General features: G+C 37.1%; 1 protein-coding gene across 2 annotated transcripts in view; it reads right to left on the bottom strand.

Moving 5' to 3' along the window:
* Positions 1-15,994, bottom strand: part of WWOX (WW domain containing oxidoreductase) — a 487,836-nt gene extending 471,842 nt beyond the window's left edge. The window contains exons 1-4 of one of the 2 annotated variants that reach the window (XR_003212925.2): positions 15,892-15,994; positions 14,571-14,628; positions 13,187-13,365; positions 3,950-4,500 (exon numbers count right to left, since the gene is read on the bottom strand). Coding sequence is in view for 1 of the 2 variants with exons in the window: in XM_025896214.2 (XP_025751999.1) it covers positions 13,187-13,256 (70 nt within the window). In the remaining variant the exon portion in view is untranslated. Of the gene's footprint in view, positions 1-3,949; positions 4,501-13,186; positions 13,366-14,570; positions 14,629-15,891 lie in introns of those variants that run through there. The other variant, XM_025896214.2, reaches the window with a different exon arrangement.
* Between the last annotated feature and the right edge of the window lie 1,310 nt (positions 15,995-17,304).

The raw sequence follows: 17,304 nt of genomic DNA, 5'->3' as shown, positions 1-17,304 counted from the left end.
AAACACAGTGATGCTGTCTTTCTTTGCAACAGCTTAGTCCTCCATGTAAAAGCCTATAGGATCGGATTCTTCAGAATTGTTTCTTGCTTTCTCTCCATCCATGGAAGAGCTCTGGAGGCCCAAAGATCCACGTGTGCTCAAGGACTGATTTAAAGCCCAGCCTTCCTCGAGCCCTACATCACAGGCAGCTTGAATAGAAACTAAAAGGGAGTCCAGAAGAAAAGTTTCTTCCCTGCCACTACAGTAAACATTTTAAAATCAGGTAAGGGAACACAAGTGTTCTGTAGAATTGCAGAAGTCCTGGTCTCTGTGTGTTGCATATTTCTGGCCTTTCATACACTGGTGGCTTTCTTATGGACTGTACAACAGAAGAAACCAACTCAAACATATCACTAAAAGTGTGTGTTAGTCACAGCTGTCTTCAGGTTTCTCTTTTTCACCCCACTACACTGCTCCTAAACTCTGATGCTGCTTTCTGAATTGCAGCAAACATCTACTGGGTTCTTATAAATAGACAAATGCCCCATTTGCAGAGTTGATTCATTTTCAGAATAGATTTGGGGTTTTGGAAATATTGGATTAAGTGTCTTCTGATTTTTGGGACCCAAGAGAACTACATATAAATGGAAAAGAGACTTGTCTCCTAGACATCACTAGATTTCTTTAAACTTGGAAGACCTAAACACCAGGGACATTGAATCAGATCATCTTACTCAACACTTCCTCAGGAAAGGAGTAAAGCAGATTTAAATGTGCTAAAACCATGAAGAGTTCTGGATAAGCTTCTTTTCAGGTTGAAACACCACAACAATCATGTGTGATTTAGGGAAGAATCTTGCGACTAAGATCATTGTTGTCTGTGCTGGTGGTTTAAGAGTACAACATCCCCCAGAGCTTGCACATGTATGATGGTGTGATGCCAGTCACATGCAAAAGAGCACATCCCACACACTCAGACCTTTCAGAGCCTAAAAAGCACCATGCATTCCACATCAGGATTGCCTGGCCACGTCCACTCTGCTTCAATATAGATATTTAGGATAAAACCTTAAGAGACACATTATTCAAGTCGCTCCAAATGCAAGTTTTCAAGCAAATAAAGCACCAAGCTATTTTTAAAAGACTCAATTTTAAAATGAGCGATTCCCATGAAATGCTAATGCTGCCTTTGTTTCTGTGTGTTTGCAGGCACATGGCAATGACACATACTGATATTTTTCATTGAAAAGTGCGATGTTATATGAAAGATACCTCCTGCCTCTCCCTTTGTGTGTAAATTGGACAAATGTGTTTTTCTTGGAGTCATGAACCACAGAAAAAGCCAACCAAAACGAAACAGGGTGACTAATGCATTGGTTCTGTTTTCCATCTAACCAATTCAAAAATATGCACTTCTTTGCAATACAGTGCTCTGGGCAAGGAAAAGTTACTCTTAACAGTAAGTGCACTGCTGTTGCCACTGACAAAACCCAAAATATTTTGTTTCCTCCGAGGGGAGTACAACACAAAACAAATATTTAAAAACACCCTTAAATTAATGGGATTCTAATTATCTGTTGCTTTGTTGTTCCTGTAAAAAATTAAAGATGCATCATTTGAGGGAAAGAAAGCTAAATTCTTGCCAGCAAGAAAAAACTCCAGCACAGTGACTGTGTCAGGCATACATATTGCAAATATGCTGCAACCAAGAGCCACAAAGCTGGAGTCAGATCTGGTATCTACTCCAGTGCACTGCCCAAAGACACCCACCAACTCATTTCATGATGCTACTGCACCAGACATGACCACAAGCTGGGCCCTGAGTCCTTTCAGCTCTGTTACACCTGAGCCTGATCAGAGTCTCAGCTCCCCAAAGGCACAGGCTGGGAGCAGATTCAGACACTGCCAATCCTTCACCGTGCAGAGGTGCTGCAATCCAACCCAAACACTGCAATAACAGCCAGCCTGGAAGGAGCCCTGGAGTGAGAACACATTAAATACAGAGCCAAGCTACTTGTCATGTCCCACGATAAGACCTTGTTTTAGTTGTGTCAAGGCAATTCCCACCAACCACTCAATGTCTGCCCATAAAACACGTGGAGATACCACTCAGAGTAACTGTGGTTTTCAACTAAGGTAGATAGTCTTAAAACAGCTTAATGAAAACATAAGGAGAGATAAAGCCAAAACTGAAATTTAATCCTAAACTGGACAGATCATCCCAATAAAGATTTAATTTTTTTTTTCCCCACTTGCCAAGTCATGTAAATACAAACAGGTAAAGCATTTGGCTTTATCACTAAACGTTTAAGGACAATTTATTAAAAAGTTTATTTTTCTGTTTGCATATAATTTTTCCATTGTAACAGATAATTTACCATGAGGGTAAATAGGCATCTGGATATGCAGCAACTCAGCACATACAAATTCACATTTTCTTGACAAAAAAAACCTTTCCACCTAAAAGTGCATCTAAATGTATTATTCCTAAGTCAAGCCAAGCAGAGTTACATACATTTTAAAAGAAACCCAAGATGATAACAACTTTGTCTCAAAAAAAGCAGAACTCATTTTGGTGTGACTCATATTCCTTATTTCAATTAGAACCCTAAATTATTCAGAATTACATATGCTTATATTCATAAGGGATAAAAAAATATTTTGTTAGGCTACAGTTATGTTAACACACTACTTCTATTTTTACTGCAAAATAAACACTTCTAAATTAAACATTTAACTGAAATCTAGAGTAGCAGAAAACAACAAATCTGCCCATAATGTAAGTCAACATCAAACCAACATCATGATGAAATCTAGATCAGGACTGAGTAGTCAAATTTTGACATGACATTTAGGGCACTCCATTTCTCAGTTAGGAATCATTCCTGAATGTTTAGTCACTATGGGATAAGTGACCCTTCTTTTGTTTATTTGTTTAAATAAAGCCAGCCTATTTACAAATACCATTACTTGAATACATTATTAAGGAAATAAATAACATTTTTGTGCAGGCTCCTGCAGCTTCATCGTTATTTGGCAGCAAAGCTGAGGGGAGCTAAAGAGAGGCAGTGGCAACAAAACTTACAACAGTCACACACACACAAATCACTGAGGATTTACCCAACATCAGTAGCAAGTATCAAAGGCCAACAGTAAAGAGGCTTCAGTTTCCAGCTAATCCACACACTCTTGAAGGGTTTGTGTTCTGGAAAAATGCCAGCCTTAAGAGCATTGGTAACAGAATACAGAAAGTCTGATCAGACATCCAGGATCAACCAGATTTTCAAAGCTGTTTTGAGGGGTGGGGTTTTGCCTTTTATTTTTTTTTCCCCCTCCAACTCCTTTCCAAAACTTTGGGGCTTTTCTCCTCCCCTGTTGTAGCTGTTCTTAACACACCTCCTTAGACAAGCTTACTCAACTGACTGGAAAACAGCCTAGAGAATTTAAAATTTATCTTTGTGTCTCTTGGTCGTTTTTTTTTTTTTAATCAGATATTTTTTTTAAAAGTTCCAAGTTCAGAGAAACGAGGTTGGCAAACTCTCCTTCTCTAAAGCTGCTCTTTGCATTAGCAGTAGCTTTAGGCAACTCAACAGTTTTTCCCACCAAAGCAAAAATGGAGAAAAAAAAGCCAGAAATTGTCTAGTTTCTTTTCAAGTACACTTCTGTTCCTCTGTAAGCCAAGACTATCATAGGTTTCTGTACTGCTGAGCTGAGCCCTAATTAAACATAATAAAAAAAATTAGTTGCATGTTTTGAATCTCCTTTTGGCAAGTACAACAGTGCAATGTTAATAAAAGAAGTAAATTCAATGAAGAGGAATACTTCATCCAAGGCAGAATAATTAAAAGACATACTGTGCTGTCAGCTAAAGTGCTAGACCCTCCCAGCTTTAATCTCAAAGACATTTCATGAGAAATGCTCAGCGTTATGTAAAGATACAGAGAAAGTACTACAACATAAACTGGACCAATTTTTTTCTTCAAACAAACTTGATATTTATTTATATCAGTTACACAGTGAAAGATTTTTAAAATGTATATTAGACATTTTACAGATAAATAATAAAACAAGGTTCTGCCCTAAACAGCTCACAGTTCAGCTTACAAAAACAAAAAAAAAAGATGTCTTACAGAATCAAGCATACAGAGACAGGTCCTGTTCTAAAGAGCTCACAGTTTGTATCACAGGGGAGAGGAACAGATGAGCAGAACGAAAATTAAAACAATGCTACTTGATTTCTGGCAGTCACCACCCACCTCTGTCTTTGGGCAATAAGAGATAAGACAATTTGTTTAGTTTGGCAGCACAAAGGAAGATTTTGATACAGGAGTCATTTCAGGATCCTGTGAAAAGAACTGAAGGCGGGGAAGATGCAGTTCATTGGTCTCTCTAGTTCAAAAGTGGTAAACCTTTTGGGTGTGCTTTAAACTACGAAGGGAAGAGGGAGATGGGAGGCTGTTATGTAACTCAAATGATCCATCATGTGGTTCCGACATACAAAGTAAGGCAGGAGATGGAGTTCTGAAACAAAAGATGAAGAATAAGAACAGTATTAACAAAAAGCATCTGTACACGAAAGCAAGGAGAATGGAAAACAAGCAAGAGTTAGAAGTCATTAAATTATAACATAAGGCCATGGGCAAAAAAAAACAAAAAAAAAATCAAATACCTCTTTGCCACACTTTCAAGAAGGTTATGAAAACACATCATGCCTCATCTCACACCAAAATTAAGCTGCATTTTTTTTAGATGACATTGAAGGTCTATGTGGTAACAGACAGAAAGAACATCAGCAACCCACCCAAGAGCTCAGTGACAAGAATCCAAGGTTTTTTCATCTTCCAAGAAGTTAGACCTTGCCAGTATGGGGCAGGGGATGAGAAAGCCAAAGATATACATGCCTACAGAACTTTACATCTAAAACAGGAAAACCTGCCAGGTGAACAAGCACGCTACACGTTTTCCAAAACCCACTGGTTTTGCGACAATGTTGTGCTCTAAAATCTTGAGTCACAATTTGCAACATTACTGTGAGTTAGGTAAAAAGGATCACTCCTACTGATAGTCAGAATGTTAGTGTTCAACAGCTCATTCCAGACCACCCAGAAATCAGGCTGTACAATTCCTGATTTCACAGTCAGTCTGCCTTGCCCGTGACAAGTTCCCCAGTTAAATGACCAAACCTTAGTGCGTGTGTATAAAGTCTAGTAATTGATATTTATTCACCACATTACCTCTATACCATTATGAAGCCTATCTCTGCCTTACATTCTAGATACATAACTTTGTGTTTTGACAGAGATGAGTGTTTAAAGTACCAAATGCAATGAACAGAATCAGGAAGTCTCAGGCTGTATCCCTTTGACCACAGATCAGATTCAGAAACAGATCACAACCTTCCTTCACTCAGGATGCCAAAAGTGTGCTGCCAAGTAGGTCATGCACATTTTTAGGCACTCCTCTTTGCTTAGCAAGGCACAAAATGGTCCAATTTTACCGTCAGAATTAAAAATCCTTCAACAAGAGTAAGTTTATACCCTCAGCATCTGCTTGCAGCTGGACACAGACCCAAACAAACAAAGCACCTCTCAAAAAAGGCTTTCTTTCTTTTCTAGTTGCCATATTTTCTACTCTTAATATATCCTAATTACTCCTTCTGCTGAAGAATTAGAATAGCACTCAGAGAAGTGTATTTTTTATCCTGTGACAGAACAATCCAACTCCCACTTCAAACTGGAATATGGACACGGACGTAATCTGTGGATTTAGGTCATTTACTGCAGCCATATGTTGCTCCACAAGTACAATAAGACTAATAACACATTTCTCAAAGTCCTAAGTAGCATAATTAATGTCTGCAATGTACAAATGTACAGAAGCAAGACATGGTGCTCATGCTTGCCAGTGGCAGAAGAGGAATGTAACCATAATCTCTTGCAGCACCAGAATCTCTGAACACACAATATGATTCTGTTTTCTCAATTTGGTTCTGAGAGAGGAGAATTAACAAAGTCCCGTACAAACTTTTAAATAAACAGTGATTTTATTTTTTTTTTTTGCACAAAGCAGCTTTTTGATTAATCACAAGAGGAAAATGCCCCACAAGTTTTATGATTTTTAGTACAGAAAATAAAGGAAACCCAATTAGAGAATGTGCTGTTAAAGCTTCTTGGATAAAGAACAAAGAATGAGGAGACACCAAATATACCTTCTACAAAGATAACATAACCTAGAAAAAAATATGAAAAATTTCTAAGCAACACTCATTTTTTCAAAACCTCGAGTCACAGTGTATGAACAAGATTTAAATAAATACATCCAAAACTGAACTGTGACAATTCCTTGTTCACACAGATATTATTGCTACCAAGAACACCTAACTTCACTAGTATTTTTAGTACAAAGAAGATATTAACTAAGAATAGGAACTTAGTGACCAAGGTAACTATAATTAAATGAAGGAAAGGAAACAAAGTGTATTACTATAAAACTATTCAGATTTGAAGACAGACTGTAAGGAGTTTTCTGAAGCAACAGATGAAGTACTGAAAACCACCATGTGGAAGGACAGCAAGAAATCAAAACCAGCTGGATGTTACAAGAACAAAAATATTGAGGTTATAGAACTGAATAGAAGGCTACAAAGATCTCACATATTAAAAATATGAGCCAATAGAAAAAAAAAACAGAAAAAGGAGAAGGAAAAAAAAAAATCACTCAGAGAAGGAAAATAAAAACAACAGAAAGGCACAAGTGTGTGGTCAGTAACAGAGCTAAAAACTGCAAATACCATTAACTAATAAAAAAAGGAAGACAAAAGTACTTTTGTTTTTGATGATCTTCCCCTGCTAAGCCAAAAACATCACGTCCATTAATGTACATACAGGCTGTAACTGGAGTTGACAGTAGCTAGAAAATTCCCTACATGTCTGAAGCTACTATAATTGGAAAGGCTTAGCAACCTCTTCCAAAATAATACAAATGTACATGTATTCAAACAACTCTTGCAGCACAATTAGTTTTCAAAACATGAAGGCACAGGATGATGCAGAGAGTTGAGTTCAATGTTGCAGTGAGACAAACCCAATCACACAAAAGGTTTCTCACCTCTGGACTGTGAAATACGCATAAAACAACAAGAAAAACCTTTGTGAAATGAAATATTTCAAAAAGACAGAAAAGCAATCAAGTTGAGGCTCACTGAAGTGACTTTCTAATTCTTAGAGAACAGACAAGAACGTAAATACCACCTATTTAGAGGATCCTACAAATTTTTTCCCCTGTAAAACGAGTACCAGAAAGTACAACCCAGGCACACAGCTCAATCCCACCCTTTGTGAAAAGATTCCTTTACAAGCAGTAATCATTATTGAACCTTTTAGCCCAGATGTAATTTCTTACATGTTACAACAAGTTTCACATGCATTGTGAATTCCAGCCAAGGTTGATGAAGTTCAATAACTTGGCTAACCAACCATGGGTACTGCTCATTACACAAGTAATAAATAGATTCATCAAAATGGACATGAAAAAGCAGTATGAACATCTGACACCATTTTCAGCTTACTCAATAAGAAAAATAAATTACAGGAAGTCCAAGAGGACCTCTTAATATTTACAAGTAAGCAGTTGTAGCTTTATGTAATGCAGAGCAATATTAATATTCCACAATATTAAGCCAGAGTTAAAATAGAGTGATGGCACTCATGGAAAACTCAGTCACTGTTACCTGCCTGAAATTTTCAGAATACAGTACTGTAAGTTAAAGAGAATTGTCTTCTATTAACATTAATCAAAGTTTGAAATAATAGCTTTTAGTAGTTTTTTAATTGTTTAGAATACATCACTACTAATCCCTGACAGCTAAAAACATCCCACAACAGGAGGAGTTAGAAGTTCCTCCCCATAGTCAAGTTTCCCTCCATAAACTGTGCTTTTCTACATCAATTACTCTACTCTGGCCAAAAACATACATCCTGCAAGACTCAAGGTCTCCTGGAAGAAAACACTGTACTCCCATTCCCCCAAAACACTGGTACAACAAAATTCACGTCTGCCACAAAGTTTTGCACTTGCACAAAGAAAATGCCTGGGAAAAAAAAAACAGCAAAGGGTAAATTTCAGTAAGAAGCAAACAACAAAACTTCTATGCAGACACAACATTTTCATGGTAGTGCTGCTCGTGTGGTGTTCAATCCACAGCACGTGGATAACAGAACCTAAAAAATTCAGCCTTTAAGTTTTCAGCATTACATTTCCATGAATTCTTCATTAAGCCAACAGTTTTTCTTCAATACAATTGGTTGAAGCCAGGGCAGCAAGAAAATAAAAGACACAGCTGCACACACAAAACCAAACTGCATTAGGCTGAAAGATGATTTGCTTTTTCCCCCCTCATCCTCCCAACCCAACCACATTTTAAAGGGGTTTAAAACCAAATCTTCATAGCTGGTGAAGGATGGCAGGAAAACAGTCCCTAAACAACACAACTGTGCTGGCAGAAGACCCTGCTGTAAAAATTACATCTGCAGTGTTTTTAGTGGGTAACTTATTTTTCTCCTGAGAGGTTATTTTAATCTACCAGGGCAGAGCACACACCCCCCAGGTGCACCCAGGCCATGCTTTTCTGTTAACATACTGTGCTGCTTATAATAGTAAAACATGTGATACATGGAGCCTAGAATTCACAAAAAATTAAAATATACATCAAGGAGCGACTCTTTCATGCTTTTAAAAGCCCAATAAATACAAAAGTATCCCATGAAAACAATCCCAGGGCCAGCTAGGACTTGGCCAAGAAAAATAATCCAAGGTTATATATTGCTGATCTGTCTGCCTCACAATAAACTTTGAACCCAAAGCTCCATAAATAATATCCACTTCAGTTCTCCACACATGAAACACTTCCAGCATGAAAACATACAACCATGCAAAGGCTGTAAGAGTTCGTTCACCACAAGTTATGCTGGTTTAGAGAGAACATGAGATGCACCCCCTGAGCAAAAGCCCAGCATTTCCCTTCCCTGTGCACCACTGAGCTACCACAGAATTATGTACAGAAATTCTTCTTAATAAAAACAGGCAGGGGTTTGGACTTATTAATCCACAGGAATTCATGCATTTATGAACACTAAGTTTGATTCAGACAACGAACTTTTTTCACTAAACTGAGGAAAAGATCCAGATAGTAGGAAAAGACCATTCAAGAAGCATCATCAGGAGCTTGCTCCCCCATGTCACATCCCTTTTTCTGCTCTCAAAAGGGATGCAAATAATGATTACTAGAAAGGAAACACCTTGCTGTTTACTCATCATAACAAAACATATAAAACCAGAAGTTTACACTCAAATCTTAGAAGTGTCAACATATGAACAGAACTGAGAGAAATAATAATACAGACCGAAACCAGACAGATGTATTTTCTCTGAGAGATTTTTTTTCGCCCAAAAACAAATTATCCAACAAAAACAACATGATTTTTTCAAGGCTGACAAAGTTCAGGTGTTTCAGCGTAAGAAAAGTTCCGAAACCATCCAAGAAATCATAAAGTGAATCTGAAACAGGGGACTGAGTTGAGCAGTTCCTTTGCAGAAGCCCCGCCAGTTGCACACCCTGTAAATACTATTTCATGTCGAAACGGGTGAGAGAAATTAGAAAATAAAGTCGGTACTTTTGAAGAAAAATGGGCACATTTTTCAAGGAAAATTCGCCACCTAGCTCAAAAACAGAGCTGAACAATTCCTTTCTGACAGATTCAGACAAACACACATGGGGTTAGACCACCAAACTGCAGGCAATGCAGTGAAAGACGATGAACATATTTAAGACAGTCGGACTAATACGAATAAAATCAAGTCCTCAATGGTATGTGAAGGGTCTGTTTTATTCCTCCCATATGATAAGAGTTTGCCTTAAATGAGACCATTCACTGGTCTAATTAGGATGCAGCAAATGTTACCTTCTTTGTGAAGGCTGATGAAGGCAGCCTCAGTCAAAGTGCTGTCGTCCACAAATAACATCAGGAACTTCTGCAACTACAACAGTTCCCCATATTCTCAAAATTCTCTTCTCTGCAGGTACAGAGCAGTCAATTTTTGATTCCTTAAGAAGTAAAAACGTTCTTTTTAATCGTACTTTTCTGATCTCTCCACTGCCAATAGATCTAGAGCATAGTGGTAAAAGCTAGCCAGCATCTCTTAGAGGCCTTAAATAGTCTTCAAAAGAAATTTAGATAAGCTTTAAAAGTTTTTCTTCTCTTACTGGTAGTAGCTAAAATAGTCATTACTTAATTGGCATAAGAAATACAACAAAGGTTAACACACCTGGCTTTATTCAGGCTCTGAAAGTAGATTCTGCTTTTTAACTACAAGAAAGATTTAGAACAATATTGATATAGGAACAAACACTACTACACAGAGAAGTGACAGCTCAGAAATAAGGAATTCAGGAATTCTGAAGCTATGCAATGTGTCATTCCCCCAGTAAACAAACTTTCATTAACTTCTGTCAGTATGAAGTACAAAAGCACAGTCTCAGCACAGCAGTCTGGCCACAAGTGTTGTATTCATTATGGACAGGCTTACTTATTTTTTATACTGCCTTGATAAGCCTAAAAAAGTAAAAAGGTACTGAAAATAGCTTCTTAATACAATAAAAGTGATGAACAAAAAATAAAAATCTTGGACTCTTTCTGAATTAATGTAAGCACTGTATGCTTACTGCAAAGATTCCCAGCTTTCCAATATTTTAAAATTCTATTTCCACCCTGACAGTATCAGATCTTAGATGCTACTGGTAGCAGAATTAACAGAGGTAATCTCACATCCCAGACCACTAAAACTTTACTGTACTTTATCAGCAAGAGGGTCAGAAAAGTTTCCAGTATTTTGGGACCAGAAGGATTTAAGAGGGGCAGCCATTCTACACTGCTCACAGATGTAAAGTGTTCAAATAACGTCCCACATGAGAGAGATTTCAGAATGAGGTGCAGGTGATACAGTGAAAAACACAAGAGAAATTGCAGAGCTACATAGTTTGTATTTATCACAAAAGCAGCACCATGTGTGAACCAAATCTAACCATCTACCTGTTACAATAATGATTAATACTAAAGTAAATTATCAAGATACCCACTGTCAAACTGTTACCTTGCATGGTTTCACCATGTTCAGACATGTTTGCTTATATACAAATCCTCACTGCAACCAACTACAAACATTGGATACTGGGAATGCAGCTCACTAAATATACAAAGCATTTCAGAAGCTAAACAGGTTCTATTCTGAGAGTTGTGCTCAAAGCAGAGCTTAAGCTTTAAGTCTTTTCCCCTGATTTCATACAGCTGATCCTCAAGTTTATGGGGATGCAAATGAGACATGGGAGTGACAGACATCAATTTTAAAAGAAAGAATGAAAGAATACAGCTGCTAACTGTATTTTAGTAGTTAAGAGGAGAAAAGTAGGTTGCTTCACCTGCTGGTGAAGTTGGTTCACTTCCACTAGATCAGGTTGCTCAGAGAGTTATTGGGAAAAAAGTTATGAGAGAGAAGAATAAAATAGGAAAACATCTATTTATTGTTTATAAAAATTAAACGGCCAGTTATTCAAAACAACTTTTATATCACAACACAGATATTTGAGATAAATTATATCCACATTCCCCAACCTTTTGCATCAGTATGACAACAGCTGCTAATGCTGAAATTCTGCACAAGAAATAAAAAAGAAACATGATAACTTCTCACACATAAATATATGCAGACCAAAAGCTCACTGGAGTAGTGACTCATCTTTTAAGAACTGATTAATAGTAACTAATACACAGCTTCACTCCTGGCTTAGGTTCTTCATTGCTCAGAAGTAAAAGTGCCAGGAAAATAAAAAAAGAGAAGTCCAATTAACAAAGCATTAAACAACAATTATTTCAAAGAAACAATCTAAAACATTAAAATATAAAAGTAATATACAAAGCCACATTACAGCTTCTGGATTTTCTTCAGCATTTGAAGAAAATTAAGCTGCTTGCTCTGGGCATCCCTTTCAAAAGCCTTTAACAGGCCTCTTTGGACCTTCACAGAGCAGAAAAATTAGAATCCCAGTTTGACTAATTGGTTGTGATTATAAATACAGTTTTGTGATAAGATTTTGGAAAAGCTTTAAGCAAAACTCTGCTTTGGGGAATCTGCCTGCCTGGACAGAACAAACACATTTTGCCCTTCCATGGGATACTGAAATATTACTTATACTTCACTACTCACAGTCACCACTGGTTAAATGCAACTGCACCCAATACAAAAACCAGAAAATATAGTAGTCTCAAGGTCATACAGCTACATAACCCTTAAAATCAGACAGAAATATTTATATAAGTCAGAAAAATTACACAACTGTCTCTCTGATATTAAAACCAAGTTAAAGGAGGGGTTTTCAATGTTTTATTTGAGGAGACTGCTTTCACATACAGCTGAAAACATCACACCTCTGTATAAAATTAAAACCTAGATGAACTGCTGATACACTTTTATAATTTCAAATTCTAGCCCTACTAATTAAGAACGCAAACAACAGAATTACAGGAGCAGTTACAAACAGTGGGGGGAAAAAAAGCACCAGGTCGCTTTTGTTAAGTATTTTCAAAGAGCAACACAGACCTCTAGTGGAAACATTAGTGAGCACAACTTCACCCATACCAGCAGCAGGCTGGGGAAGAACTTTTTGTAACCGAGATCTTTAAACAGAAAAACAACCCACAGAAGTGCCCATTATCTTCGATTCCTCAATAATAACAATAATTCCTCAATAAGTCTTACTGATTTTAAGAGAACAAACTGACTTTACCTGAACGACCCTGCAGCCTTACAAACCTTACTCCTTGTCCTAGCCACCAAGATCGTAAAAAGAAATTTCCCTCCTCTTTCACAGTCATCCTTCATACATTTACATAATGTAAAGTGCCTCCCTCGATATTTTTCTAGACACAAATCAATTGTTTCAGCACTTGATGTCTTTCCTGTAGCTCTCCTGTAAGCTCCAAATTCTCCACACCTTTTTTTTTTAAAAAAAAAAAACAGTTTTCTAACTAAGGGTTTTACATGAAAAAAAGTGCAAATCAAGTTTGAAAACCAAAAGTACACAGATAGTTAAACAACAAAGCAGTCAGTAAGACAAAGCTTGTCATATTTTACCTTATGTGTCATGTTAACCTACCTATTCCTGAATTTGCTCCTGTGACTATAACCACTTTTCCACTCAAGTCACGACCCTGGAGTATTTCCATTGCAGTACTGTTTCCATCATATTTTTGTCTAGTAGCAGGTTTTGCTGGATTATCTTCAACTGTAAAGGCCAGTCTTGGGTCAAGGTAGGTAGTCCTTTTGTTTATGTGGCTGCAAAAGAACACAAAAATTCAACTGCTTGAACCCTTCTGTACTCTGCATGTAGATTTTAAATGTATTTCAACCACTCTTGTGTACAATTCCAGTGGATCCTTTAAATTCAAAAAACTCAAGTTATTTTTTTCAGTTTTGTTAAAATCATCTCAATTACTTTTTTTAATCAAACATTTTTCCAGGTGTGACAACATCCATTACTAATTGTATTCACACACACATCACAAGCCATTCTGAACTTCATGTGAACCCCTGACATAAAAGGCAGAATTTTGTCAGGGAAAAATAAAAAAAATCTCATTATATTAGGGAAGATCATGTTCTCTTAGGAGGTCTACAAAAGGGGCCTACACTACTCCTTGAAACAATACACCAAGGGCAAATGCAGCTCAGCACTTTTTGCTCAAACAACTGAAAAAAAGCAGCTTCACATCAGCTCAGCAAACAGCACAATTTGGACTAGGCTCACCTCTATAAAACCATGTTTTAGTTTTCTTCAGACAATTATCAGAAAGACACAATAAGCAACAACTTTCAGTCTTCAGCCCTGAGGTACAGGGCAGAGAGGCTACACTTGCTATTTTGGCCTGGGAATATTCTTTATTCTAACAAGTCAGTTTAAGATAATTACCCCATTTCACCATGCCATTAAACAGACACAAACAGAAACATGCCCAGAAATATTTTTCTGCTTCTGTGAACTTCCTCCCCTCCCACTTCTCTAAAAGTCTTTGCTAGATCTGTCCCTGTCCTCTTCTCTGTCCGTGCTTTACATTCCAGGCGAGTCAGAGCTGCAACAATTTTGGTTTTGCCCTGTATGTTTAAAGCATTACTGCAATGTTAACAACCAGACACAAAGTTCTGGGTATGTTTTTAAAGTTCCTGATACAGAGTTTATCCCTAAAGGTACACAAACAAAATGAGCCTACAGAAACACTGCCTGAGGGTCAGCTCACATCCTGAGATGTGGATGTGCAAGCACTTCACCCAAGTGACTATTTCTGTGCACGTGGAAGAATTCAGAAGACCAAAAATGGGTGTTTAGACACTGCTAGAACTCTAATATGTGCATGTGGATTCTGAAGCTGTACTTATTAATCTCTTTGCCTTCCCAGCTGATACTGTCACAGCATAACTCAAAAGGCTACTCAGCATGTAACAGTTGTCCTCCTTGAACATATTCTACAGTTTGAGATACTTACTCTACAAAATAGACTTGTCCATTTTCATCAGTCTCCTGCTCCCATCCATACGGCAGATCTAGGAAGCACATAAAATACTAACTTTATTTTCAGGCATTACAGTACACTCCAATGTGAAGTTTAAGTGATTTCCCAGACAGATGTGACACAATTCTGCATTATTTCTGTAGATGGTGTACTACATGCTGCACTTGAATATCAGAACTTGAAAGAAGGATTGCTTTCCTAATCACACACAACTGCTCTCTCATAAAAGTACAACATACAGGAGATCCCATACAAAAATAACAAGTAGCAGGTTAAGTATAATCTAAAAAAAAATCTTCATATAGATTATTTCATGTTATAGCACAAACCAGCAAAATGCAGTCATGATTCCTAGTACCTACACATCTACACTGCTCACAGTTTAGTATCTATCCCTGACAAAGTAAACAGCAAAAACCATTGAACTAAATGTAGGAAAAATTGAAAGATCACAACCCTCAAGTGGGCACGAGATACATTAAATCAAACATAAATGATTCTATGATTCTATGAAGTTGGAAGGACAGATAAAAGAACAAAAATGACAAATCTTTACAAAACAAATTCTTACATAAAAGATCCTACAGAAATACTTAACAGATGGCACTCTCAGTATTCCTAACCCCGGCTGAAAAGTACTCATTTTAATTTGATCAACACAAGATCTGCTGAAAACATTCCACTTATAGTCAGACTACCAATGCCAAAAGAAATATGGTTTGCCAATAGTATAGTACCCCCAGGTGCACCACATAGAAGCTTCTGGGAAGATCTAATTCAAGGCACTGATCCAAGGCCCTTAAGAAGCCATTTTCCTCTGGAAGTGTCCTGCAACATTGTCTGCCTCCTGTTCTGGCACAAACATTCAACTGGGTTGGGGAAAACAAGTAAAATGAAAACTAACAAGACTTCCTTCTGTGCCAGGGATATTATTTAATGAAATACAGTCTTTGAAGAATATAATTCAACTATAAATATTATCTGATAGACACCAGGAAATCAGAATCCAATCAGAGAACTCCAGACTCAGACTATATGCTTTACAAGCCACACTAAAACAAACCCTCTAACCTAGAAATGGTACTTTGACTTTATGGAGCAATCCAAGAAAGCCATAAAACTGCAAAGTGATCACCCTACTTCAATCACAGAAGCAAAACCCCACTGAAATCATCTGTATTTTGCCAGCTCAGTTTGCCTTGGTGATTAGTGTCAACTAATGATCAGCTGAAGTTTGTGGAGGAAATTATGTCTGTAACATAATTTCAGTTCATTACAAAAGCTTAACACAAACCTCCTGCAACACGTTTCCTCTTCCCAGATTTAGGATGTTCCCACTGTGTTTTTTCTTCCAGGTGGCTGCAGGAAAAGAAAAGTTCAAGATTTTAGAAAATTGCCTAATAATCTTTCAGATGGAATCCAAAATATTGCCACAGTTCTGAAAGTAACTAACCAGAAATCTATAAAAAGCACAGGAATCTATAAAAATTCAAATAAATGTTTGACTTCCAATCTAAGTTTTGTTACTTATGAGAAGAAAGAAAACCCAAAACTTATTAAAAACTAACATTAACAGACTCAGAAAAGAACTCAAAAAGATGGTGAAATTTGGCAGGAATAAGGAAAAAAAAAAGCCTAAGCTAGTAATAATAATACCAGAAAGTTTTCAAATTACAAAAGTACCTTTCTAAAACTCTTGCCTAATAATACTGATTTGCAGGCTATAAGCTAAGTAAGTCGGATTTCTACATCAGCAATTGCAGCTTTGGACAGTTAAGTTTATCCACAGGCCTTGAATAGAAGGATATTTATTTAATATACTTGATAATGGTATCACGTTACTCTCTCATAAGGTTTTGTGGACTACAGACTAATAGGCAAAGTGGTCTGCACATAAACAAGGTCTTAAGATATGCAACCTGATTTTAGCACTTTGGATATTAAAATCTTATCTTTCATTAAATATTTTTAAATAAGAACCAAGTTGTAATATTAAGAGTCAGGCAGGGATTATTTGAGTGTCCAAAATGACAGCTGCCCAAGTGTGAAATAAAGACTGACAACAGCACTGAATAATATACATAAATTACCTCTAACCCCCAGGCCTAGTACCAACAGCAAGTTACACACAACATAAGCAACTTTCCCTTCTTACAACAACCCCACAGTGTCAACATCAGGTATTACAGGAATCACAGCTGGGGATCTGAGACTAAACAATTGCACCTGTGTGACCTGCACAAGCTGCAAGATATTTAACCACATTACTGCAGCCTGACAAATAAATGACTGTCCACCTGTGTGCACACCGAACTCATCATAAACACCTTTAAAAGTCTAAAATCAAAATCATGCTATTCCAGCTAAGTTCATATTGTTGATGAGGTTTAAAACAAATGTCCAGAATATGCAGAGGTATCACAGATACAGAGCATACATTAAAGGTAGCAACATCTGTTCGTGTCAAATATATTTTTAGACACACTGGGATAGATTCTCAGGCAGTAAAGATACATTCATTTCATGTCATTAAATTGAATCGGTCCAGTTTCACAACAGTTAAGAAACTGGCCTGTTGAATTAATTGTGTAGAAATTACACCTAGTAGTATCTCATTATTTTGTAGGTATGCTACTTTCAGCAAGTGATTCCTTTGGACAAGAGCTTTTGAAATCAAAGGAAACATACAGGCACTCAGCCTAAGAAA

Source organism: Manacus vitellinus, unplaced genomic scaffold (genome assembly GCF_001715985.3).
Source record: "Manacus vitellinus isolate BGI_N305 unplaced genomic scaffold, ASM171598v3 scaffold_10_pilon, whole genome shotgun sequence".
NCBI lineage: Eukaryota > Metazoa > Chordata > Aves > Passeriformes > Pipridae > Manacus > Manacus vitellinus.
The sequence above is the reverse complement of the archived record's forward strand: the minus strand, read 5'-3'. Positions and strand labels throughout refer to the sequence as shown.